Genomic DNA, 27,667 nt, shown 5'->3' with positions numbered 1-27,667 from the left:
CTTATAAAGAATTTGACTTTTCTAATCAGAATTCATTTTCAACCATATTTCAACTCAATGTAGTTTTTAAAAACTGTAAACATTCCAAAGCATTCTAGTTTATCAGACTGTAAAATGCAGCTCAAAATAAGCTTCATTATATTGCACGACTAGCTAAGAAAGCACTCTATACATTACCCTTTGCCATTGCTTCTTTGATTATTTTTGTACTTGATGTCAAAGCATAAAGAGTTTCCAGAACAAGCTGACGACCTGCAGAGTAAAAGACGTTTCAAGGAATGCATCATCAGGTTAGCTTATATTTACTTGGCACCAGCTCTGTGCCAGGCACTTAAATAGATGTTCTACACAGGATGTCATATTTAATCTTCATAATAACCAGTGAGACAGGTATTTTCATGGCCATGTTATGAGTGAGGAAGCCGATGCCCAGTTTAACCGGCCCAAGGTCTCACAGCTAATTAAGTGGTATAGTTGAGTTTTGTATGTAGGTCTGACTCCAAAGTCCATATTCATAACCACTATAAAACCCTGTCTTCCTACCTCATTGTGCACTGCACACCCAAAAATCTTCTAATTTCCTGGCACCCAGAGGACACTCTAATCAGGCATCTAAGATTTTTACCTGGTGCTACTGTCTTGAGGGAAAAAGTAGGAAGTAGCAGTTTTAAGACCGGGTTCCATTCTAAGACATAATTGCATCCTTCTGGACAAAGCCTGTGTGCCCCTCACCCAGTCACTACCATATTATATGCAAGTATAGGTTACTGGACTTAACTCTTCTAGAGTCAAATGGGAATGACAGGTTGCCAAAGGAATAAAGTGTTGGCAAATAAGGTAGAGGCTGCAAAGTATTAGGCTGAGATGAAAACAACAAGAACAGTAACAATGTACCTTAGCAAACAGTGTAAGATAATTTAGTCTGAAATCTGAATGATACAGAGTAGGCTAAAATATCTGGATGCCAGCTATTTTCCCTGTAAGATTAAAATATTGACTGGACTATATAAGTATAAAGTTATACTTTTAAAAATTATGAGTTCCATAACATCCTTTACTTTCACCAACCAGTTTAGTTTTACATTGTTTGAAGTCTCACAAAGCTACTGAAAACCAAGAAAAAAGAAAAACCAACTAAGGTTGCAGGTATGATAAAAACAATCTGCAAATGACTTTACAAAGCTGCCATCTTAAAGACCTGTTTCAAGCATATCATGTATTGAAAAAAAAATTTCCATGGAAATTCAACTCAGTTTACCAAACATAAACACCAAACATAAGGAAGCCACTGGCATATAAGATGAACGACACGGTTCCTTCTTTTAAGGAGGTGGACAGACATGAATTCAAGATTAACATGACTTCAAAGGGATTGGCAAAGCCAACTAAGCAATGTATTCTGGTTATTGGTGAGTTTGAAATTATATTGTAATTGCCTACAAACTCAATATTCCTGCCTTTGAAAAGCAATCTCAGGGTTGGTTTTAGCACAACTATAAACTATTAGACTAGGTAACTGTACAGATTAGGGCAGGCTGTGTTCAGGAAATAAGGTTGATATATTTTTTAAACCTCCTTGGTATTTTATCTTATTAATATCAAATCAGCAAAAGACAAAGTACACAGATTTGAACACTAAGCTGAATACAAGGCCATCTGTATCTTAAGCATGTTTTCTAACATCCAAGATTACTTATGTTTAGTAAACCATGAAATATTAGTTAATTCTCAATTACCCACGTGTAGATCTCAACAAACTGAAAATCCCAGGTTATTTTCCATTGGTTTTGGACCTCTCTCACCCCCAACTTTCAACTTTTGACATGGGAAATGCAAGACAGTAACCTATGTAAAACATTATTAGGAAGACAAATCTAGTGTAAAGAACACTTTAAAACTAAACACAGATGACACTTGTTTGAGGTTTTGTATCAACTATGCAACAACTCCCTTCCATGGGCTAATCTTGCTGTGGTTTCCAAAATTCCATCTGTATACATACTTGATGGCAACGAATGTAGAAGAGCCAATAAACTGGACAAAACCATTGATTCAGCAATATTGTTGACACAGTCTTGGTTAGATGTCACTATATTCACAACCTGAAAATTAATCAACAGGATAGTAAAAGTTTCAGAAATAATTTTGAACCTAAATCAAATTAAGTCATATAGACTGTACAAGTGAGACAAATGTTTGGGGGATAAAACATTTAGTTTTTAGATATGAGTTTAATTTTAAAAGATTGCCTTTATTCATCTCTTTGGAAATAATACCTTGAGGTTTCTAAGAAGCCTTCAATCCTATACCCATACATGCTCCAGAACTAAGGTATATACTATAGTGTTTTCCAATTACAGAGTTTGGGTAGGGGCTGGTGATTAGGAAAATAATGATTCTCATTACTGGGACTTTCTTTTACTTTCAGAGGAAAAAAGTAAATGTCTTCAGTACCCAGCACAACAGATTGGGGTTATTTTTCTATTATAAAGAAATAGGTATGTTTTTCTTTCAGAAAGGATGACCACTCAAATCTTTTAGAGTATACATCTAAACATCATTGGTCAGCGTCTCGGTGCAACATATCCTAGATTTAATGACGTTTATTTAAAAAGTTACAACATGCTTGAAGGAATTAAGTAGGAAAACATGTTTTTCAATTGAAATAACTTGCCTGTTAAGCTTTTTGACCAACTAAAAGTTTTTTATTCTATTAAAAATCTGTTTTAAGCCAAAATGTTATCTAAGAACATGTTACACAAATTATTCATAAACCATCTATATACCTGTTACTGCAGGGTTGCATTTGGTGTTCTTTGCAATAAACTGTGTGTGTTACAAAGAGCAAGATCTCAGAAATAATCCTAGGAAGTCTGGGTTGCCTGGGCAAAGAACTACTTGTGACTAGGGACTTCTTGCTTCTCTCAGAAGAAAAGGCTACATCTAAACAGTATCCTATGGGTCCAGTGGCTTCAATATCCTGAACAAGGGGACTCCAACTTCTCTTGGACTCTCAAGACCCATGGGTTCTGGCAGTTGGCTTTTTTAGGCAACTCCTATAACAGCAGCACACCCAGGTGTCTGTCTGTAACCCTCACAGAAAAGGTAGCTTTTGTACTAGATTTGTAAGAAGGGAGTTTCAACTGCGGGGGAGGGACAAGGATCACTCCTCTGGAATGCAAACCCACAGTATGTAGCCAACAGATATGGCCTCAGTATGTCTCTCCATGGGAACTCAGCAATCAGAAACCCTCTATCGTCTTCCTGCTGATGTGTGGCTTCTAAGCTTCCCCAGTAAAGCCCATTCCTTAACCCATACCTGACGCCGTACAACACTATCCCAAGCCCTAACACATAACAGAAAGAGAACCACTTTGAACGACATTGTGCAATTGTGCAATATTCACTTTTCAAATTGAGCATGTTAATTCAAATTTCAAAAAATATTGATGTGTCTTAATAGGCAAAACGATGAAACAAAAAAGCACACTTCAACTTCAGACAATGACTGATCAAGACTCAAATTACACGTGGTAAGTGGTAGGAAAGGTAACACGCTTTAGTACAAAACATTTTTACCTCTAAAGCCAACTGCTGCACTTGACCAGCTCCATGAACTCGGAGAAGAGAAAATATCAACTTAAAGTGCCCAATGCATTCACTCTCAGAACCTAGAGAATAAGAATAAAATGGTTTATTTCCAAGAGATGTTTGAAATTATTTAACTTCAGAAAACCGATATACACTGTTGTTTACTGTCAATTTTAAGTCTCTGATAACCGGTTCTAAATATCTGTGACATGAAGTAAGTGGAGGACCTCTAAGGAGCAATAAGTCTTAAAAGGCAAAATGTAAGGTGTTAGAGCTTTATAGGTTTACTTTGTTTTCATTCCCATGCCTACCCCTAACCCTCAGGCTAAGACCTTTATCAAATAAACAATCCAAATATAGCTCAAAAACCTAAAGTGTAAGGTAGCAATTTCACTCTTTACCTCTAGACCTTAGGGTTACCCCCCTCAACCTAATTATATTCTGGGAGACTCTGTCATGATTTGGCTTTTAAATAAGACCAGGTTAGAACTCTGCCACTTAACTATAATACAAACAAACTGGTATGAATATACAAAGCACTCCTTGTGAAAATACATAAAATGAAATGGTATTTCCATTCCTACCCACCTCAAATCCTAATCCCATATATTTACTCCCGTTTTGTTCAGCATATTTTTCCTCTTCTATATGGTAGTAAAACATAGAGTGTAACTTTTTATCTTTTGAGGATTCTTAAGATAACTCAGTAAGACTCCTTCAACTTAAAGAGTCTGAGAATATTCTATAAATATGTTGCTTTTAAATTCATTTTCAAACCACTTCTTGATAGGGAATAACTGTCAAATACATCAATGACACACAAACCATACTTCTAAATTACAAGAGAGCGTTAATTCTAATAAACTTGATAGATATTATCAGAAGGATTTCTGCGCAGGCCTTTCTTCAACTTTTTACAAGTTCCAAATCAAGTCTGCTCTGCTACAATTTCTTTGTACCTAATATTCCACTAGTAATATTCTACACTTTGACAACTTCAAATAGAAGACAAGTTTTCTTCAGATTTTATAACACTGTCTTTAATAACATCCCAATGTACATCTTGTAAATGCATAATTTTCCCAATATTTAATTACTGTTATTTTATTTAAATAACTTTTTGGCAATAACCCAAAAGTCAGAATTTTAATAGTACTTTAATACATACTAAGAAGAGTAAAAATGTACTTGAAAGGTAATGTTCAATGTTATTTAAAAAGATCAAGTAATTTAAATTGAATTTGCATTATTTTAGGTTTATATCTTGTATTTATTATCTAAATTAGAGTTGAGAGAAGCTGTTACATTTTCACTCATCCATCTCCCTGGAGTCAGGCTAGAGTAATGTTTTTGGAAATGTCCTCTTAAAGATGATTAAGAGTAGGAACTCTCACATCTTTATTTCAATTTTTACACACCAAAAACTTCAGGCAATTTTTCAAAAATATCAGTGCCCACATGCACATGGCACTAGTTAGGGACCAGAAAGGAGGCAAAAATTAGATCACTTCTTATTAAATAAATCTAATTCAAGCACTTATACTTGATATGTTAACTTAAGACATCAATGTGAAATTTTATACTATCAAACTATTCTGCCTTTTCAACCCATTTAGACACATGTTCTCATTTTCTAAACAGAGTGCCTTGACCTCTCTCCCCAGCTTAACTTTTATTGTAAAAATATTACAGGGTCAATTCCCTGTAATGTTATATTAATACATTATAACCAAGTATAATTCTCCCTGAGTTTCTCTGATAAAATTGATTATTGGAATTTTTAGGGCTCCTGTATTATATGGGTCTTATTGATCAAAGGTGTAGTCACATACCTGGATTATATTTTATGACATTTCTCAGAGCCTCCAAAGCCATTTCTACTCTTGGTAAGCGATCTCCGTGTTGCTCTGACTCCACTTTTGCAGCATGTGTGATGGCCATGAATGTGTGCAAGTACTGGGCCTGGGAGCCTATATAATCCAAGAGACTTGCAGCAAATGCTTTTGGAACCTAGTCAATGCAGACAAGTATTTAAAAAACATGGGTGCCCTAAGAAATAACTCCATAGCAAAAGAAAGAACTTTAAGCTATGAAAGTGAATAAAGCATGATTAAATTATGCATACATATGAATACACCTATGCATTACAGCGGGGATGTAGACGGCAGGAAACATTATAAAGTACTTCTCAACTTCCAGAGATCTGACATACTCCCATTAGTATCTTAGTGTAACAATTCTGAGATTAGAATACCTCCTCCCTTTATCAATTGAAGTAACAGATAGTATGATATAGAACTTCTAAAATTTGGTTATATTTTTATAATTAAAAGTCATGTAAAATTTAGAACATAAATTCAAAGGACAATTTTCAAAGGGACGTCACAAGTCACTTAACTCATTTTGCTTAATAGCTATTTACATATATATTACTCTGTGATAAGTGATACACATTATGGCTTAGTACATTTTTCTTCTAAGAGTAAACTCTAAAACAAAGCCTCACTTCTTTCCTTTTTACAAACAAATCAACCACCAAATCCTCTTTGCCACCTCCTACAAGCCAGGTGCAGTGGCTTGAACCTGTAATCCCAGTTACTTGGGAGGCTGAGACAGGAGGACTACTTGAGGCCAGGAGTTTGAGACCAGCCTAGGCAAGATAGTGAGACCCCTGTCTTTAAATAGAAAAAACAAAAAATGAGAGCAAAAACTTCCTATATGATACCCAAGCACTCAGAAGAAGCTCCTCAGCTGCTTCTGGAAGTGATTAGGAATCATCACAAAAGATGATCTGATGTGACTCTAAAAAAATCTTTATTTTCAACCTATATTTTCTCCTAATATTGGCCAGAGGAAGCCTCGTGTCTGGTGATATCCCTTGTGATGAAATGAGCATGTAACTGGCCTAGTGAGTTAAAGGCATATAAACATGGCCAGTGGGATAGCAGTAGGCATAAAATATAAGAAAAAGCTGGGCAAGGAACAACTTCTTATGAATAAACTCCACAAAATTCGATTCTTCAACAATCAAGATAAAGAGGCTCATTAGCTGTCAGTGGTCACCCCATCACAAGCATTTGGTATTATTTCAGTGTAGAGGCACACCTCAGAGATAGTGTGGGTTCAGTTCCGGATCACCAAAATAAAGCAAATTTTTTGGCTTCTCAGTGCATATAAAAGTTATTTTTATATTATACTGTGGTCTATTAAGTGTACAATAGTATCATGTCTAAAAAAAACTACGTGCGTACCTTAACTAAAAAAATGCTAACAATCATCTGAGCCTTCAGCAAGTCAATCTTTTTGCTGGTGGGAATGTCACCTTGATGTTGATAGCTGCTGACTAATCAGGGTGGTGGTTGCTGAAGGTTGGGGTGGCTTCCCAAAGTAAAACAAAGAGGTCTGCTCTATCAGCTGACTCTTCCTTTCATGAAAGATTTCTTTGTAGCATGTCATCTGTTTGATAACATTTTATCCACAGGAGAACTTCTTTCAAAATTGAAGTCAATCTTCCCAAACCCTGCTGCTGCTTTATCAACTCAGTTTATGTAATATACTAAATCTTTTGTCATTTTAACAATGTTCACAGCATCTTCACAAGATTTCATCTCAAGAACCACTTTCTTTGCTTATCCAGAAGAAGCAACCCCTTTTTCTCTTCAAGTTTTATAATGAGATTGCAGCAATTGAGTCACATATTCAGGATCTACTTCTAATTCTAGTTCTCTTGCTAGTTCCAGCCCATCTGCAGTGACTTCCTCCACTGGAATCTTGAACTTTTCAAAGTCATCCATGAGAGCCGGAAACAATTTCTTCCAAGCTCCTGCTAATGTTGATATTTTTACCTCCTCCCATGAATCACAAATGCTCTTATGCATCTAGAAAGGTGAATCCTTTCCAGAAGGTTTTCAATTTGCTTTGCCCACATCCATTAGAGGAATCACAATCTATGGCAGCTATAACTGTATGAAATGTATGTCTTAAATAACAAGATGTAAAAGTTGAAATTACTCCTTGATCCATGGCCTGCAAAATGGATGTTGTATTAGCAGGCATGAAAACATTAATCTCCTTGTACATCTCCATCAGAGCTCTTGGGTGACCAGGTGCATTGTCAATGAGCAGTAGTATTTTGAAAGCTTTTTTTCCTGAGCAGTAGGTCTCCACAGTGGGCTTAAAATATTTGGTAAAACATACCATAAACAGATGTGTTATCATACAGGCTTTATTTTTCCATTTATAGAGCACAGGCAGAGCAGATTTAGCATAATTTTTTAAAAATAATTTCAACTTTTGTTTTAGATTCAGGGGTACATGTACAGGCTTGTTACCTGGAATACTGAAGTTTGGGGTATGACTGTCACCCAGGTACTGAGTACAGTACCCAATAGTTTTTCAACCTTGACCACCCCCTCTTCCCTCTAGTAGTCTCCAGTGTCTATTACAGCCACTTTTATGTCCATAAGTACCCACTCTTTAGCCTCTACCTATAAGTGAGAACAGATTTATCATTCTTAAAGTTCCTAGGATTTTCAGAAGGGTAAATGAGCACTGGCTTCAACTTAAAAGTCAGCAGCTGCATTAGCCTCTACCAAGACAGTCAACTTGTCCTTCGAAGCTTTGAAGCCAGACATTGATTGCTCCTCTCTAGCTAAATCCTAGATGGCATGCTCTCCCAATAGAAGGCATTAGAAACTTGTTTAGTGTAGTGACCTTCAATTATCTTAGTTAAGTTTCTGGGTAATTTGCTGCAGCTTCTCCATCAGCACTTGCTGCTTCACCTTGCACTTTTATGTTACGGAGACAGCTTTTTTCCTTAAATCTCAGAAGCCAACCCCCCTAGCTTCAAACTTTTCTTCTGCAGCTTCCTTACCCTCTATCTCAGCCTTCACAGAATTGAAGAGAGTTATGGCCTTGCTCTCAATCAGCCTTTGTCTTATGGGAATGTTGTGGCTGGTCTGATCTTCTATCCAAATCATTAAAACTTTCCATATATCAGCAATAAGGCTGTTTCAATTTCTTATCATTCATGTATTCACTGGAGGAGTACTTTTAATTTTCTTCAAGAACTTTTCCTTTGCATTCACAACTTGGCTGTGTGGCACAAGAGGCACAGCTTTCGGCCTGTTTAACCTTCTGACAAGCCTTCCTCATCAAGCTTAGTCATTTCTAGCTTTTAATTTAAAGTGAGAGACCTGTGACTCTTCCTTTCACTTGAACACCTAGAGGCCGTTGTAGGGTTATTAACTGGCCTAATTCCAATATTGTTGACTCAGGGAACAGGGAGGCCAGAGGAGAGGGAGACTGGGGAATGACTGGTTGGTGGAACAATCAGAACACATACACTGATTGATGAAGTTCATTATTGATGAACTTCATGATCTTACGTAAACAATTAGCAAGAGCAACATCACTGATCACAGATCACCATAATAGATGTGATAATGAAAAAGTGTGAAATATTGAGAGAATTACCAAAATGTGACACAGAGACATGAAGTGAACACATGCTATTGGAAAAATGGAAAAATGGTGCCAACAGGCTTGCTTGGCAAGGGTTGCCACAAACTTTTGATTTGTTTAAAAAAAAAAGCAGCACAGTAAAGAAAGTGCAATAAAATGAAGTGTGCCTCTATAGAGTGTGAATACACTAGTAACGTTCAGTAACAAATGATCAAAGGTATCAGGTAAAATTAAAAGCAGAGAGCTTACCTCCAGCTGGAAAGTAGGAACTTCATTATACACCCTAACAAAAATCTCCCCTACAATAAGTTCTTTGGCATGATCACTGTAGACAAATTCTGATCCATAAGTTTTGTCACAATCACCCTTTTTAAAAGATGAAAAAATAGACTGTTAGATGTAAATCTATCCATGTTCAGTTTAATAACTTAACAGATAAAAAACTTGAGAGATCTATGCATTTTCTAGAGAAAAAATGTGGTGTGATACATGTTACAGCACTTAAAATGACTTTGGAATAGGCATCCAATTACATTATAATTTTTTATTCCAAATATTACTATTATTAACTCATTTTAAAATTTCAAAGGATCAGAGGTCAGCTAACAAAGGTCTTAGAGCCAGAGTTTATAAAGCAAGTATGACGCTTTATTCTTCTCAATCAACTCAGCAGACATCAGACCTAGTAAGATGTAGGATGACAGAGCTGAGAAATTAGCATATTTGGACTGGGTTTTAAAAAGTAATACACTAGGCCGGGCACGGTGGCTCATGCCTGTAATCCCATCACTTAGGGAGGCCGAGGCGGGTGGATCATAAGGTCAAGAGATCAAGACCATCCTGGCCAACATGGTGAAACCCTGTTTCTACTAAAAATACAAAAAGTGGCTCGGCGTGGTGATACATGTCTGTAGTCCCAGCTACTTGGGAGGCTGAGGCAGGAGAATCACTTGAACCCGGGAGGCAGAGGCTGCAGTGGGCCGAGATCATGCCACTGCATTCCAGCCTGGCGACAGAGTGAGACTGTCTCAATAAAAAAAAAAAAGTAATACACTGAACAAAAGTGCTGAAAAATAAGAGGAATGGGAGAAAAACAGTCCCAATGAAGATTAAGAGTGAAACCAAAAGGAATTTAGACTGGACTAAAATAACATGTAAAAGTATACAATAAATTAGAAAATGCTAAACAAACAGAAGATGTTATTATGTCTATTCTGGTAAAAGATAATGTACAGAAGGCCGGGCGCAGTGATGTTATATATGTCTATTCTGGTAAAAGATAATGTACAGAAGGCTGGGCGCATTTAAAAATATCTATAAAAATCAGACAAGTACTCAAGTGTTTAAGGGAGCTAGCCTCAACTGCCTGATGGTAACAAAGTTCTGTAATCCCAGAACTTTGGGAGTCTGAGGCAGGCGGATCACCTGAGGTCAGGAGTTCGAGACCAGCCTGATCAACATGGAGAAACCCCATCTCTACTAAAAATACAAAATTAGCCAAGCATGGTGGCGCATGCCTGTAATCCCAGCTACTCGGGAGGCTGAGGCAGGAGAATCACTTGAACCCGGGAGGCAGAGGTTGTGATGAGCAGAGATCGCGCCATTGCACTATGGCCTGAGCCAATAAGAGCAAAATTCCGTCTCAAAAAAAAAAAAAGAAAGATAATGTACAGACATGTGAGACCTGTTCTCCCTAGCTCTGCAATTCTCAAAAATTTTATCTATAAAGAGTTCTAGGTGACTAACATGGAATGAGCTCAAAAACGCTAAATAACTGAGATGTTACAGTAATAGTTACTCTAATTTCCAAAGCCACACACATAATTATCTTCAAAATCATCAAGACTCAACCATCTGGTGTATGGATTATCCAGGTCTTCTCCTTACTGCCCATCCTACTGCCTTTTGTTTATTTTTCACGGCTTAGTAATAGTTTCTCCACTAAAACGTGGCAGGGTAGAAAAAATGTTCAGTCTTGATACTGGAAAGCAACTTTCACTTACTAGGGAAAAGAGGCTGAAGTGAACAACTAAAATAAGGTTTCTGGGTTCAAAAACTGGTTAAAATAGAAGACAGCTGTATATAAGTGGTAACAACAATAAAAATTCCTAATGTATTACTACATACAACACAATGCTCTTCTTAAATGGGCCAAATATTAGGTGGCAGAAAGCCATACAGACTGACACTAAAGTGAGAAATAGTGGATTTCTGTTCTAATCAATACTGCCGTATTTCCAGAGATTCCATCAGAATAAATTACCCAAGACATTTATAAAACAATAACATACTTTTTTAATCATGTTTTCTTGTTGGGATTCAAGAAATTCAAGTAATTCTGCTCTTGTAGAATTGTTCCATATCAAATACGGACTTTCTGTGTTGCTGTTAAGCATCTTCAAAATCTAGGAGACAATATTACTGTTTTATAACATTTAGTGAAAAAAATTATTGACATTATCACTTATTAAAAATGTCTATTATAGGCCAAACACTATAATAGTTGCCTATAGTATAATGGACCTCAATAATAAGTATCTCAGTAATTCTAACAAGTTTACTAATATGATCCATTTTACAGCTCAGAAAAACTAAGGCTGCAAATCATTAAATTATTTGTCCCAGATCTTAGAACTGGTTAACTGGTGAAACTGGGATTTGAAATTGAGTCTGACTTCAACATTCTCAAAATCTGCTGTGCCATGGTGAAATTCAGTATTTTTAAAGTACTTAATAAACACACTGTGACTATAAGCTTGAAAAGAATCACAACATAATACCTTTACGTACATGTATTTGAAAACGAAACCTGTCTTTAAGAAGCATACCTGTATGAAGGAAAATAAAATTTATGGGGAAAAAGTCAGATTTTCTTGACCATACCCTGATATTGAAGGCTGTGTAGTTGTTCTGCAGGCATAGATTATGACTGCTTAGGCATCTGGTGTGCTTTCCTATAGTTGAGCTCTCCTCAATTTTAAATGTAAACACAGATATTTCACAATTCCTTAAATGTCTGAATAAAAATCTTTTATTTTTACAGAGGTCTACTGCTAATAGGAAAACAGAGGAGTATGACCTCATCTTATACAAAGACATGCAAGCCTTGTTTTCAAAAGGCTAACTTCTAGTTAAGCATTTTATTAAATCCAGATGGAGCTCATGCCAACATTTAATTTTGAAATGCTATAAAAATTTTTTAGTGGGGGTGGCTATAGAGGTTAATCCCAAACTTGTTGGCATTTCTGGAGAGAATGCTTTCAGTCAGCCAAATGTATCACATTGGTGAGCGAAAAGTCCAGGAAAATAACTAACATCAAGAGTGGTCCCTGGTCGTCTAGTGTTTTAGGAAAAATAGTAAAAACAAAAACAAAATTAAAAAAAAAAAACAAAAAACAGTGGCATCTAGAGCTCCTGCCTTTCATACATGGGAACTGAAAAGCATGGCAAGCACTGAAAACTGGACTCAATCACATTGGATTAAAAACAAATAAGCTGTTTAAAAGTTGTAAAAATACTTTGGAAACCTCAGGATTTTTTCACTTACAAAAGTAACAGTTCATCATTAGTGAAAACAAAAGAAAAACTGCCTATAATTATGCCATTCAGGAATAATTACAGTTAACATATTGGTACAAATCTATCAATCCATTTATTTTGTTATACCAAAAATAGGATCTAGTGTCTTCATTTATATTAATGTCTTTCAGTACTCTTTTTTTTTACAATTAAAGGATAATAGTAACCTGTTTAACTGATTTCTATAGTTTATCTAATTCTTTAATGCTATATTCTTAGATTATTTCTCAATAACCCTTGCAAAAGAAGTTAAAGAGGTTGGGAGATCTATCAGGTCATACTGATTTTTGCAATGCATCTATGTATGCACATAGATACATATACATGTATATGTGTATGCATGTATTTACTTTCAGGATTTTAACCCTGTGTCTGAATAAGCTATGGCTTACAATAAATAGCTTGCAATAGACTCTGGGTCTCCTGTCTCCCAGTAGTCTGCCATTGTGAAACACCATTCTAACTTCACTCTCTTGTCCTGTCCCTTTGTGACTCAAGGTTGGTAAGAATTATGATGGGCTCCACAGCTGAGAAAATAAAGTTAATTTGCCCTTGCAAAAACTGGACTTGTATAACTGACATCATTAGCATCAATCCATTATAAGGTGAATTTCTTGCCTGAGAGAACAAACATGTGAATGTTCTTAATTTTTAGGTTTCCTAGATCAATATTATTGTATTACTTTACTGCTTAAAGGATCTTGCACTATTGATTAAAACCCAGGCTACCTGTGAAGCACATACCTCAGTCACACTAGCCACAGCAAGTTTTCTAGCAACATAGGGTGTCAGCATGCCAGCTAAGCTTTTCCTTATGGTTGGATTTTCTGGAGTTGCTTGTTCTTCAGCCAAATACCCTCCAAGGCGACTCAGAGCATGGACACTCAGTTTGGCAAGGCTGTTGGCTACCTCCTGTTACAAAAAAAATTAAGTTGTTAAAGTAGATCTGTTATCTTACATAGGTAATACTATAATTTTACAGAATCACACTATATGGAACATATTTAAGGAGTAAAAAGCCAACCAAACAAAAGGGTACAAGAGTACCTAACATTGAGGTAAACATCAGAAAGTTTATGTGTTGGGGTTTGTTTTTTATTTATAAGGACCATGAGAATCTATGTACTAACTTATACCCAATGCAGTATATCTCACAGACAACTGGAAGAAGCACATTTGGTGGTAATGTGGGGAGTAGGGGATAGGTAGGCAGCCCTGCCTGCTAGAAGCACACATTTACAATATGAGCAATAAATGAGAGCACATAGAAGAGACAGAAAAATATCTATAAAAATCAGACAAGTACTCAAGTGTTTAGGGGAGCTAGCCTCAACTGCCTGATGGTAACATTATATCGTCCTGTGTTACACAACCATAATTTTGCAATCATAAAGTTGACTCTGAGTAATTAACAAAGTATTAAATTATGTCCAGTATATGCTATTGCAAATTCCCTTGCCTTGAATCCTTTAAGCATAAGCAATTACAACTAAAAGTTTTGGGTCTTAAAAAGCAAAAAACCTAATTTTTCTGAAAAACAATTTATCTCTGGGGACTCTGGATAGCTGCAGCTTTGCTTTGCATTAGTTTAACACCAACCTATGGTTTGGGTTCAAATTCAATATTAAAGCAATGTTAAAGTTACCTGCTGGTTTGTTTCTTCACTTTTCTGAATGCCACTCTCTTCTAGTGTGTAGTCATAATTAAACAGAAAACCAAGGAGATACCACAAAATTCCAGCCTGAAATAGGTGTGTCTGTAGCCAGAAATCCACAGCAAAAGAACTGACACATTCTACCCCAAGAGCAGCTACGCGGGGAATACTCTGAGAGAAAGAGAATTAGTTGTTACAGAGTTTAAAAAAAAAAAAAAAAAAGCTCCCAAGAGGAACTGTTTATGCATGTATGTCAAGTCAACCACGTTATTTTGTAAAATGTTTACCTCTTCTTATATTTTCAATTCCAATTTAAATCTGAATCCTATATCCTTTAAAGCCTAAAATTAAAAGCGACCTCATGACGAGATACCAGAATTACTACCTTTAAGGCTAGTGTCAGAAGACTCGGGAATAGTTTCTGGTTTCACTTCTTGTATTTTTAATTTTTAAAAATAGTGACATGGCATCAATAGCAACTTACATGCTAGTGATCTTAAATATAACAATATATTTTGTGCAGTTGTTAAAGATTTATTTCTGTCAGTTTCTATTCTGCAATCAAATACTTCTAAGGACATCAAGTAGATATAGTAGAGGAGATATTTTCATTAATTCCCTCACTTCTTGATACTTTAGTACCAGATCAGCATCTCAATCCTGTTTTATTCAAGACAATTCTCACTCTGCCCAGTTATCTAAGACATCTCTCTCCCTCTCCCAGTCATCTATCACATCTACCCACAGTCAACCTTCCTCAGCAGGTCTGGATTGGGAGGAAATAGTAAGTTCTCAGATCTCTAAAGCCTTTCCCACCAAGCAGTGCCTGAACTCTCTAGTTTTCAGGTTTTACATGGCCCTATTTTTTTCTTTTTGAGACAGAGTCTCACTCTCTTGCCCAGGCTGGAGTGTAGTGGCACAGGCTACCTCTGAAGCACATACCTCAGTCACACTAGCCACAGCAAGTTTTCACACTAGCCACAGCAACATAGGGTGTCAGCATGCCAGCTAAACTTTTCCTTATGGTTGAATTTTCTGGAGTTGCTGTAATCCCGAATACCTGGGATTACAGGCGCATGCCATCATACCCAGCTAATTTTTGTATTTTTTTGTAGACAGGGTTTTGCAGTGTTGGGCAGGCTGGTCTGGAACTCCTGACCTCAAGTGATCTGCCAACCTCGGCCTGCCAAAGTGCTAGGATTACAGACATGAGCCACCACACCGGGCTGGCCTTTTGCTTTTAATAGACTTATTTATTGCAGGCTTCTCTTTTCTCCCTGCCACTCATTCTAATGTTCAGATGGAACCCACTTCCCTTTAGATGTATCACTTTAGTCTTATTCTTTGTAGGCCAGCCTAGAAGCAAAGCCTCCATTTACAGCAAGGCTTCTGTGAAAAATGCTTTTAGAAATCCAAATAATTTTACTTACAAATAACTTTGGGAAAACAATGTGCTTATAAATTAGGAACTGGCTAGTTGACAAAAAGACACTTTGCTGTCTGTATCTAGAAAGCATTAAAGATTAACTCTACCTTGCCAAAATATAGTACCCGACAGAGATCCTTGATGATGCTAGGCATTTCCGTGATCTTCTCTCGGCATTCCTCAAACTGAGCAGCCACACTATAGCATTTACTTATGTATCCACACACCTGCAGACAACACAACAGAGCAAAAAAACCAGTAGAGTCACATAGGCATTCCTTATTTAACACATTAGAAATCAAACCAGCAGAGATTTGTGAGTAATACTTAATGGTATATACAATATTCCAAAATTAAACAGAACGTCTTAGTAGATCACTAGTCTTTCTCATTAAGATTTCCTATAAATGCTCGGGTAGTTGGCAAACCACAGCTACTACAACCCATGGGCCAAACTGACCATGGTCTTTGTACTGCCAAAGAGCTAAGAATGGTTTTTAGATTTTTAAAGGGCTGTAAAAAAGTCACAAAAGAAAATGTAACAGAGACTGTATGAAGCCTGAAAGACTCATATATTTACTCCCTGGACCTTTATTTTAAAAGTTTGCTGGCCTCTGGATTAAGGTATTTTTGTATAGTTTATTAACATAGCAGAATATCACAATTCTATTTACACAACGGACTTCAAAATAGAGGATGGAACTCAACAGCCAGTACTCGTTTTATGTTCTGAATTTTGCTGGCATAAGCAAAAGGCCAAATAGAAAGACACGCTCTACAAAGCTCTTAATGACTCCTGATGAATTTCCTATCTTATAACCTTAAATGTTAAGCCAATTAAAATACTAGAGATAGGAGAGTGAGGGATGGAAGATACGTGAAACAAGAATGGCATTAAGCTGGGTAATGGAAACATACGGGTTCAATAAACTATTCTCTAAGAAAGAAAACATAAGCCAACAGATCACAAGGGCTTTAGTGCAGTGTTTCTTAAAGTGTGATACACAGACCAGCAGCATCAATGACACTTGGAAACTTGTTATAAAAACATACTCTCAGGCCGCCACCCCAGACCCACTGCATCAGAAACTTTGGGTGGGGTGGAGCTCAGCAACCTACAGTTTAATGAGCCCTCCAGTTGATTCTCAGATATGTTAAAGTCTGAACCATTGATCTAGTGCAATTTTCTTGGAACCACAGGTTTTAGCCTCACCTGTACTGACATGTCACTTGGTTTACTAGAACGAGTCAAGACAGCCACACAGCGACTAAATGCCTCTTGTAACACCTGCAGAGGAAGAAGTCAGCTATTAACTCTCCATTTTGACTTCAAGTCTGAAAGGCCTTTTCTAGCAGTAATAAAATATAAATAACCCTTTAATGTTAAATATTTGATACATAAATGTTTGATCAACATTTGTTAAATAAATAGTAAACAAAGGACTCTTAAAAATTTCTTTTTAAGCATTTCTAATAAGCTACTTTGTAAACAATATTACCATTATCAGTTTTGAACCCAATGCTTTCCAACTCACATTATGAAATAAAGCTCCATTTCCACCTTTAATTTGGTATGAGAATATGGAAAATATTGTGTTATCTGCTGAAATAAATTAAAGAATCTGCATTTGTACTTGCTAAATTCTTCACTGCCAAGAGTCATATAATGTGTGTAAACTGGCTTAAAAAGCACAAAGGTCACTCTATTACCTCTAGTCCATTCTCTCTTCTGAGCTCTTCAGCATTGAGGGCTGAACAGTTGACAGTATGGAAAGCTAGCTCTGTAGCCGCAGGCAACAATGGTGATTCTTTTGAGAAAAGGAGGTCATCTGAAGTTTCCATTGTTATAGTACGAATAAGCATGGGGTATCCTGCATATTTATAAGGCTGTAAATCTGAAATAACCAATGGTTAGTGTGAGAAAAACAAAACAAAATTGATTATGTTGTGGTTTCAATTTTGATACCATGTTCAATTATGTTGCTTTAAAAAAATAAAAATGGGGCCGGGCATGGTGGCTCACGCCTGTAATCCCAGCACTTTGGGAGGCCAAGGTGGGTGGATCACAAGGTCAGGAGATTGAGACTATCCTGGCTAACACAGTGAAACCCTTTCTCTACTAAAAATACAAAAAAGTTAGCCGGGTGTGGTGGTGGGCACCTGTAGTCCCAGCTACTCGGGAAGCTGAGGCAGGAGAAAGGCATGAACCCGGGAGGTGGAGCTTGCAGTGAGTGGAGATCGCACCACTGCACTCCAGCCTGGGCGACAGGGTGAGCCTCCATCTCAAAAAAAATAAAAATAAAATAAATAAATAAATAAATAAATAAAGATAAAATATTTTATCTTAACATCTTTAAATGCCTCCTAATTCCAGTTGATAAAAAAGAAATTAAACCTACTATAAAATCCGTTGGATCCTTCCTTTCTAGTAAACTTGGCTGATTTTTCTAAAATGTTTCCACTAGAAAAATAACATTTTCTGATAAATTAACTGCACTTGGTGTATAGTTTTGATCCTTTGCAGAATACCTACTTTCTATGCTGATCTTTGTAACTTTTCACCTCATCATAGACTGCGAGGTATAGCAAATGCACCAGAAATTCTATTAATATCAATTATATGCACATCTTTATAAAGAAAAAACACTGAGAAGACATTTACATGACAGTGAATATTTTATATTAAGTTTTCTGGATAACAAGTGCCCTTTTCTATTTTACCAGTTATCTTAAAGTTTTACCAGTATTTTCTTAAATTTGAAAATACTGAATACAATTTCTTACTAGAAGTACAAAACAAAGTTAACTTTTAAACTACATTTAGTTAATTCCATGTTTTAATAACCAAATTTAAAAGTGAAAGCTAGTAAACCTACATGCCTAATTACTCTGTTCTTTCCATCTTCTTTTTTCAATCTAACCTATTAGGCAAAGAGATGCAAATTAATTGGCTGTGACTTTAAAAGTATCTCCGTAATTCCAATTGAAATCAGCATAAATCTTTTTTACTTTTGAGGCTGACCAATAATCTGCCTTAAAACTCATTTCTAAACTGGCTTTTAAAAAAATGTCCCTTGGAACAGGTCCTAATTTTCCTTTAAAAAAAAAAAAAAGTGACACATACATGGTAAGAAAGAACAGAGAATAACTCCTGTCAGATCAGGACCTCCACCTCAGAGCTTCTTGGGTATAAACCCACCTTGGGAAAAGTTAAAGATGACCTTGATAACAGAGAAACCAGTATGGGCCATAACTGTATCTTGTGGCTAATAATTTAGTTATCAGCATTAAAAGACAACCAAGGGTTTTGAAAAAGGTTTCCAAACTCATTCTGATTAGTAAATGCCATATAACTAAAATGTATTATAAATGTATTCTGTTAAACTCATGTAAAAGTAAATCAACTAATCACTGCTCTCTTTAATAATCCAACTGCTAGATCCTCAGGCTGTCCCCTCCAATACTTAAACTGCAACCCCCATCTCTTGTCTTTAGTTACCCAACACTCTCCATGCTTATCTCAAATCCCCAAAGTCCTCTTCCTTCTCTCCCAACATACCATAACAAATGGCTCTCCCACTTTGTGCTGTAAGTCAAGTTCAGTTCCCAAGCCAATGGGCATCTGCCATATTGAACCTAACCCCTCATCCCCAACAAAGGGGGACGTTTTGAACATACTCCTGGCTTTCTGACTGCTACTGTTAGGGCTACTGCAAATGGCCCCACAAACACTGAATAATCCTGTAATCTGAAATTATACCTATTTCATCTATACCAGTGTTCTTCAAACTGTCCCACAGGACTAGAGGGTCCTGAGAGCTACAACAGGAAATAGAATGTATGAGAAGTGTATCATCATTCAAAAAGTTTCTACTGCTTTTAAAAAATCTGAATGCTCTTGGTGTTTTTAAACTTCAGAGGCTTTTAAAGTTATGATAGGCTTTCATACGCAATTTAAGAAAACATGAAATGATCTTTAAATTCCAGATTCCATTCTATGTCTCATTTAACACGTTTGCTGCTAAATGGCTAAACACAAAAACTAACCAAGTAACTCCACAGAGCGAAGATGTCAGAAATGCAAAATACTGAAAAACATAGGTATGAAGGGAAAGATATAAAACAAATATTTGGGCCTTTCTTTAGAAAACTACATTTTCCTTTATTTAAACCATAATTCCAAGAGTCTTTTGCAAAAATAATTCTAAATCTATTAAATATGCTGTAGAAACAGGTAATATGGTATAGGGTTAGCTGTCATAAGGTTAGCTGGAGGATAAATTAAAATCTGAGAACAGACATCTTACCTTCTTTATGACGGTTGAAGAGGATGCTCTGTGTTTTTAGAATTAAAATTATATTCTCTGGATCTGGTCCATCCACTATTTTTGCTGATTTGGTACATAAAAATTCATATGCTTTATTTACTTTTTCAAACATGTCCTGTATGTAACGGAAGATAATTTAATGTTAATTTGGAATGTCGCAAAATTCAACTTAAACAAGACATATGGTTTGCATTTTATCAGTAACTTTAGCTATTATTTTATTATTTATATTAAGGAATTAATTCCAACTGTAATCTAGCTGGTATACTGTTAAGGTGAAATTTTTTTTCAAATAGTTGTCTAATGATCTCAATACCATTTACTGAAAAATTCTTCAAATAAGAATATTAAATGTATCCTTAAATACACCATGTTAAACTCATACATACTAGAGAGAGTTTGCGTCTATATAACAAAAATTATGAGCTGTTTATTAAGCACTGTGCTAAATGCCATAATCTCATTTAATCCTCAAACAGCCATGTAAAGTGTATACCAATATCATCCTCATTTTTTACATGAGGATGCTGCAACTTAGAGATAGTAACTTGGTTAAGGACACAAAATCAATTGGTGGCAGAGCTAAGAGGTACAGCCAGGTCGGCCTCCTAACTCCATGCTCTTAAACTGTTACACTGTATGTTCGGTTGATCTATATGTAGATTCTTGTGTCAGTATCATATTGTTTTACTATTGTAGCTTTATGAAGTGTTTTAATATCTGATAAGTCTAGCAATTTAAAAGATTTCAAAATTTCTTCCTTTCTTATTTTTTCTCCTAGATGAATTTGAATTAATATCAGGTTCTCAAAAAACCCCCTAGGGTTTTTATTAAAAATACCTTAAACATATAAAGTCAAATCTTTTCAATGTCACGTCTTCTCATTCAGGAATACTGTCTCTGTTCTGTTTCCAGTGAAAACAGAAATCAGTGGAAATTATTCCAAGTTTCTAGCAATAGACTATCAGTCCTGGTTTTGTTGGTTCTTATGTGATTTCATCTTTTATGAAACATCATTGGATGAGGTGGCATCAGGGAATGACGATTTAAAATCTGAACCAAATTTTCTGTTTCTTCAGTTACAGTGATATGAAATTGGATGTCATTGGAAAAAATTACATAAATTGCCCAAAGCAATCTGAATAGCAATGGTATCACTTACAACCTACAAATGAATAAAGCTCCCCTGAATTCCTAATTTTCAATTATTCTTATGATTGCCCATTAGAGTTAATTCTCAAACAGACATGGATAAGGAGACACAATAAAACCTGTAAGTTACTAGTCATAAAGGCCACTCGTCTGGTAAACTGAGGGAGCATCATCCATGCAGAAACTATGGGCATGTGACTAGAAGTTTATTAAACATACACTAAATATATACTAATGAGGCAGATACTGGCACAGAAGGTAATATACTTTTCTCCTACTACATAATAATAAAGCAAGAGGAAGCCCAATGCCTGAATTCCAACAGCAGTACATACCCTCCCTTCTGGATTCTTATCAGGGTGGTACTTTTGTGCAAGTCTGAAGTAAGCTTTCCTAATCTTGCTCTCATCATGCCTGTTAAACAGAAAAATTGTTTTATGAGTATAGTAAGGCACAAGAAAAGATAATTTACAAAACCATCTAAAATGATGTGTTAAGAATCTTACTAATATCAAGAATTGTATATGATTATATATTAGGCTTCAAATTAAACCCAGGAAGAATTAAGCTTTTTTTTTTTTTTTTTTTTTAACATGTTAACTTTACGGGTGAAAGATAAAACCTAAAAGTTCCCTATGCATTCACTTTAAATTATAAAATTATATTTGAGTTGGAAGAACTACAAAACATATTTTTAAAAATCCACTACCTTGTCAAAATGTCCAAAATGCCAATTTCAAATTCTATAATTCTAAGTTATTATATCAGTCTTGCCAAAATATACAGTTTTAGTCTATACTTAAGTTTTCAAACCATTTTTCCATAACATAGTCTACTATAAAACTTCACTGATAAACAAGATAAATCTGCATTCTTTCATAATCTGTCATTTGGTGTCCTAGGCATATTGCTATCAAATCTCTTCCACATGCATAACACAAATTACAAAAGGAAGGGGAAAAATGAATATGTGAACGGCTACCATGTGTCGGATATGGTGCCAGATACTCTGCATATATTTTTCCAATTAATAGAGAAATGAATGTACCAGCAAGAAGAAGAGGATACAATTTGGCTAATAAGTTTGCAATAAATGAAAGTCACACAGATATAGTTCCATATGTTTATTCTCAAAGTGTATTTATCAAAGTATAGGCAAAAGATTTTAAAATGACTGATTTAAATATAACTTAGTCTTTGATACTGATACTTTAAGGTGGGACAGACATTTGCTATTGTACTGAAAACAACTCACGGTCCCTGTCCTTGAGGCAGATTAAGCACTTCATAAGCATCATCTATTGACATCATAGGTGGCTTCTTTTCTACTTCTTTCTTCCAGGCATCAAGGGTATCTTTTAGAAGCTTAACCTTAAAGACAAAAGATTAAAATTTATATCAAAGTAAAACTATTTCAGAGTATAATTTTTTAGTTATAGAATTATTGTGCTGTTATTTATTTAAATGGATACTTTTAGCTGTCCAATTAACAGCTTTCTGAAATACAAATAACCAAAATCACCTAAGCACTGCTGTATAGTTGGGCAGAGCAAGGTATCTGTTACAAGGCAATATTCCTCTACTGAAAAAATTTTTTAAATCCTCTGCCAATTTGTGTTATATATTAGGCTTCAAATTAAACCCAGGAAGAATTAAGATTTATTTATTTTTTTTTCACATGTTATCTTTACGGGTGAAAGATAAAACCTAAAAGTTTTAATTTTTAAAGTGTCCAGAAACCATGAAAGATGTCAAAATTAGATGATACACTGTAGTAAGAAAGCAAGCAGTATATTGTGGTGTGCTTCTCAAGGTGATCTAACATAATTATGGGTATGCTAGCATTCAAACAAATGTAAAGGATAGAGAACACAAGGGAATCTGGTTAGCAAATGGGAAAAAAAGCTCTAATATTTATTGCCTGCCTATGTGCCAAGGAGCTAGGTACTTTACAGACTATCGAATTTAATTTTTGTCTAAAATTTCATCAATAAATAAAAACACTGAGATTCTAAGAGCTAGCTGCATGTTTCCCAGTTTAGTGGTAGAGCTGGATTAAAACCCAGGTCTGACTAAAAAGCCTGTATCTAGTATCACATGTTGAATCCTGAATAAGTACCAGAGTCTACCTGCCTTTTTTTGGTCACTGCATTGTAAAGAGGCAGTGACTTGCAGTACAAATGGCAATTATTCTGAAACCTTTTAGATGGTAATAATGGTATAAGTTCCACCACAGTAACAGAACAACATGGGCACAGGTGCCCACAGATACACAAAGACTCAGGTTAGGGGGGTCCCAAGGGCACTCTGGACAAGCCAACAGTGTATACTGTTTTACAATTGAGCAGGTCGCACTCATTGCCTCTTATGCGTGCCAGGAATTATGCTTATGCGAATTCTTAATAATCTTCATAAACACCACCAGATAGCTGCTATTATTACCAGTATTTTTGAGATGAGAACTGAAGTTTAGACAAATCAAGCAATGTACTGAATATTAAATAGAGTTATTAAATATTAATGGCCCAGCTGAAACTCAATCCCAGACTGGCTGACTCTAACATCTGTGAGCTTAATCAACCTGCTATAAAGACAAGCTTCCACCAAGCTATTATAGTATATAATACTATATACATATAATTATGTTATCTGCATGAAGTTTGTTTTATCTTTGCCACAAAAGATCAAGATTGCAATATTCTTAATATTCCCTTAAAAAAATTATCTTTCAGTGTGAGATCTACCCAAATATAATGAACTATACTCAGAGTCGCACAGTGCTTAGCGCTTAAGAAGGAATACTTAAGAAAGCTATTATCCATCTTACTGCAGGAGGACAAAATACCCAGAAGTGTTTAGAGGCTATTTTATGGCTTAAGGTGGCACAAATTAAACTGCTGACTTACCGGGTCTTTAATTGGCCAATCTGGAAACCGGAGTGTATCACACAGTTGTTTGAGGTAATAAATATTACAAAATAGTTCATTTTCTAGTTGTGGATAGTTGATTACAGGAATGGGACAATACTGATAAAGTGCTCTTGTGTTACTCTGAAGACGAGGTGTGAAATCAGCGAGATGGGCAGCAATCTTCTCTATCATGAGGCGCCTACAATCACAAAAACCTCCATTCAAGCTTTATGAAGGTATTATTTTAAAGAGAAGGTTGACATACGTAATCATGCAAGATAGTTACATGAATCATCTATAGAATAACTCAATTATTATCCTAAAATGAGAGCTTTTAAATATGGTACTTTGGGCATTTTATTGTATAAACATGGAAAAAAACTTATCTATGATACGTATCTGTAAAGAAGATCATAGAGAAAAGGGCTGATACTCCCAGTCCTTCCTATTAAAAGATCAGCCACTAGAAGGGCAAATGGTAAAGCATCTGAATGCATGAGGGTGTAGCTAGGAAACTCAAACTTCCTATTATCCAAAGAAGCTCACTAGATGGTATTTATTTTAATTAACTTACTGTAGTCTAGGATCTGGCCTCAGCTAAGCAGAAACTTATCAGCACATAGAACAATCCGTCTTTTAGATGGGGCCTTATATTAGCCAATCTCAGGAGAAAAATATTACACAGAAGAACCGTGTTGCTAATTTATTAATATTCTTCTATATTTTTTCCCAATGAAAAATATGACTGCCATACAGAATATATTCAAATTGGTGGCTAATACATGCCAAGCCCATAGGTCAAGAAGTCAAATGACAACAAGCAGGTGGCATGGAGTGTGTGCAGTCTGACGAGGACCAGTAATTGACATAGAAGATCTAATGCTATCTAGCTAAGGGAATTGAGGGGTTCTCCAAAAAGAGACAGCCTTGACACTGGAACTATGAAGTGTCAAGTCTTTTCTGAACAGAAACTGGCTGGGCATTGTTATCTGCTTCTCAGCCTTTCCTTTTTCTGTGTTTCCACAGGTTTCTCCTATGGCATTACCCCCAAACGAAGACATACCTTAGGAATGCTAACCTCCAGATTAAGGACAAAAGGTGTTGGTAAGGGAGCCCACATTCTAGAATAATTTTGGGTATCTCTGTTCTGATCCATTGATCCAAATTATGTGGGCATAGTTTTTAATTAGTGGGAGTATAGTCCTACTTCCAAATACCCAGAGGTATGTCTTGATTTTATCCCAATTTCCTATATATGTATTATCAGTTCATTACCTAAAACCTTACGAGTTCTATAAACTGATTTAAGAAGTACCAGTGGTTGGTAGGTCCTACCATTATATAAAGCTCTATTAAGGTAATAGCAATTTTGTCAAATCTTATTAGAATAGAGAAAACCTTAAGGCCTTATCGAAATCCATCATTTGATTTGGCATCAATGATTACTGTCATTTTAGATTATAAACCTAGTGAAAACATTTCTTTTAACAGAAGTCAAAGCAGATGGCGAGCAGCAAAGAATTATAAAATACAAAATCAATCAATCAACTGGTTATTTACCTCATTTCACTGCTCCAGATTGCTTCTGGAGTATCAAATTCTCCTAGAAAAATCTCAGAAAACTTTTCAGGTTCATAATTTTCTAAGTAACAAACCATTGCTTCAGGTAGAATGTGCCCAAGTATACTTCTCTGAAAAATATCTTGTCCTTTTGTCTTCAAAACAAAACAAAATAAAAGGTAGTCAAAAAACACTAAAGTTAACTTTCAATTTTCTTATAAACGATTTATGGTTAGAGAACACTTTAAGAAAGAACACAATTGCAACAAATTGCTTTTATGCTTTGGGAATGTAGATGGAAACACAGCAAAATGTGAAGTGGAAGGTATCTGGTTACAAACTGGCTTAGCATGAGCTCTAAGGCAGAACCAACAGCCTCTGGCCCTGCAGCAGTCTTAGCTTTAAGTGTCACAAGCTGCCAATATTATTTAGGACGACTAGCCTTTGACCATGTGTAACAGTAATGGATAACAGAAGGAATATCCCAAGAAGATTTACATCAATTATCCTGCATTATATTGTTGGCTGTAGGTCCCACCTGTACTTGCTTCTGTTTTCAAAAATAAGTTCAGAAGATCATTAAGAGCCTGTCCTCATGAAATGTAGCTAGGATTTAGATGGAGAATTTCTACTTAAAGTAATTATAATTAACTGCTTTGCAAATTCCATATCCTCTGGCAGGCCAAATGGAGTCAGTATAATGATCATACTAAATTTTAAACTCATTTATTTACTCAATGGAAATAAAATCCCAAGGGCTAGCTAGGATTTATAACAAATAAATGCTTTTCTTATTTCCTTCTAGGCAAATTTAAGACATTTTACTTCTCTAGGATAAAACAAAGAGACAAGGGATAAAACCCAAACATGGTTTTATCATGTGGTGCAAAGACAAATTAGAAGATGAATATTTTCAGGCTTTCTGCTAATAAAAGTAACAAATTCACTGTCTGTTACACTTTTGGGTAAAGAATTGCTAGTTGTATTCTTGAATAGTATTTGGTAATTCATACATCCAGACTTGTGCTATAAACACTGTTTTACTATAATTATTCAAAATACTATTAGCTGAAATGATATAAATCATTTCTAATAAATTTGGAAAAAATTACATTATGCATAACGGCACAGAAATAAAGAAAGAATGCCCAAATGTCTAATACTACATTAAGGTACTATCATTAGAGACTTTTTTACCTTGTTTATATTCTCATTTTCTATTTGTATAAAGCTGTGGAAATTATGCTGCCACGGAAATCTTTAATATTAGACAATTGGGTCACTTTCTAGGGCTTCATTGGCTGCTTTATAAAACATACAATTTAGTGTCTGTTGTCAAGGTGGTGCAACACTTCTTGGTTAGTCTTCTAAACAGTGGTCTGGTTTTGGTTTCTTATTCTGCTTGATATGATCCAAAAAAAAGTCCATGCTCCATGAAAAGCTGAACATATTTCAAAACACTCTTCAGTTTCATTTTAACAATAAATATCTCTTTGTAAAATGTAGGCATTAAGTTTAGATTGTCCAAACTACCTAAATAGTCTCTTTTTTTTTTTTGAATTCCCAGCTTAAACCCTCAGTAAAATGACAAGAACACTTGAGAGCATGTGAAACATTGAGCAGCTTCAAAAAAGAAACCTAACACTTCTGCCACTTTGGGATATGAACAAAAAGGCTCAAGTCTTCCTGAATCTTAGCTGACAACGTAAGACTCAGGTATATAATGAATTACTAATGAAAATCGCTAATCTAAACTTATACAAAGAGAACAACTTATATTCATGGAGGTGTCAGGCTATCATTCATAGCTGCAATTTCAATATTAAGTCTAATGAGTCAGCAACATTTATTTTCCTTTAAAAATATTAGCTTAGACTTTATATGTGCAAGGTACCACAAACAACGTAAGAACAGAATAAAACAATACCTGCCCTCAAGTACTTATAATCTAGTAAACATAATACACAGCTCAGGAAACTTTACAGCACCAAAACAGCTTACCCAG

The 27,667-nt window shown here is 35.6% G+C and overlaps 1 protein-coding gene across 1 annotated transcript in view; it reads right to left on the bottom strand.

Annotated features, from left to right (window-relative positions):
* The window catches only part of DNAJC13 (DnaJ heat shock protein family (Hsp40) member C13), a 118,434-nt gene that overhangs the window by 22,320 nt on the left and 68,447 nt on the right, over positions 1 to 27,667 (bottom strand). The window contains exons 32-47 of the mRNA XM_054482345.1: positions 25,663 to 25,817; positions 24,100 to 24,301; positions 22,449 to 22,564; positions 21,529 to 21,607; positions 20,021 to 20,156; positions 17,424 to 17,608; positions 16,927 to 17,001; positions 15,821 to 15,940; positions 14,279 to 14,458; positions 13,378 to 13,545; positions 11,346 to 11,459; positions 9,304 to 9,420; positions 5,424 to 5,601; positions 3,580 to 3,671; positions 2,003 to 2,102; positions 178 to 252 (exon numbers count right to left, since the gene is read on the bottom strand). Of these exons, the coding sequence (XP_054338320.1) occupies positions 178 to 252; positions 2,003 to 2,102; positions 3,580 to 3,671; positions 5,424 to 5,601; positions 9,304 to 9,420; positions 11,346 to 11,459; positions 13,378 to 13,545; positions 14,279 to 14,458; positions 15,821 to 15,940; positions 16,927 to 17,001; positions 17,424 to 17,608; positions 20,021 to 20,156; positions 21,529 to 21,607; positions 22,449 to 22,564; positions 24,100 to 24,301; positions 25,663 to 25,817 (2,092 nt within the window). The remainder of the gene's footprint in view (positions 1 to 177; positions 253 to 2,002; positions 2,103 to 3,579; positions 3,672 to 5,423; positions 5,602 to 9,303; positions 9,421 to 11,345; positions 11,460 to 13,377; positions 13,546 to 14,278; positions 14,459 to 15,820; positions 15,941 to 16,926; positions 17,002 to 17,423; positions 17,609 to 20,020; positions 20,157 to 21,528; positions 21,608 to 22,448; positions 22,565 to 24,099; positions 24,302 to 25,662; positions 25,818 to 27,667) is intronic.

This window comes from Pongo pygmaeus, chromosome 2 (assembly GCF_028885625.2).
Source record: "Pongo pygmaeus isolate AG05252 chromosome 2, NHGRI_mPonPyg2-v2.0_pri, whole genome shotgun sequence".
Taxonomy (NCBI): Eukaryota; Metazoa; Chordata; class Mammalia; order Primates; family Hominidae; genus Pongo; species Pongo pygmaeus.
The sequence above is the reverse complement of the archived record's forward strand: the minus strand, read 5'-3'. Positions and strand labels throughout refer to the sequence as shown.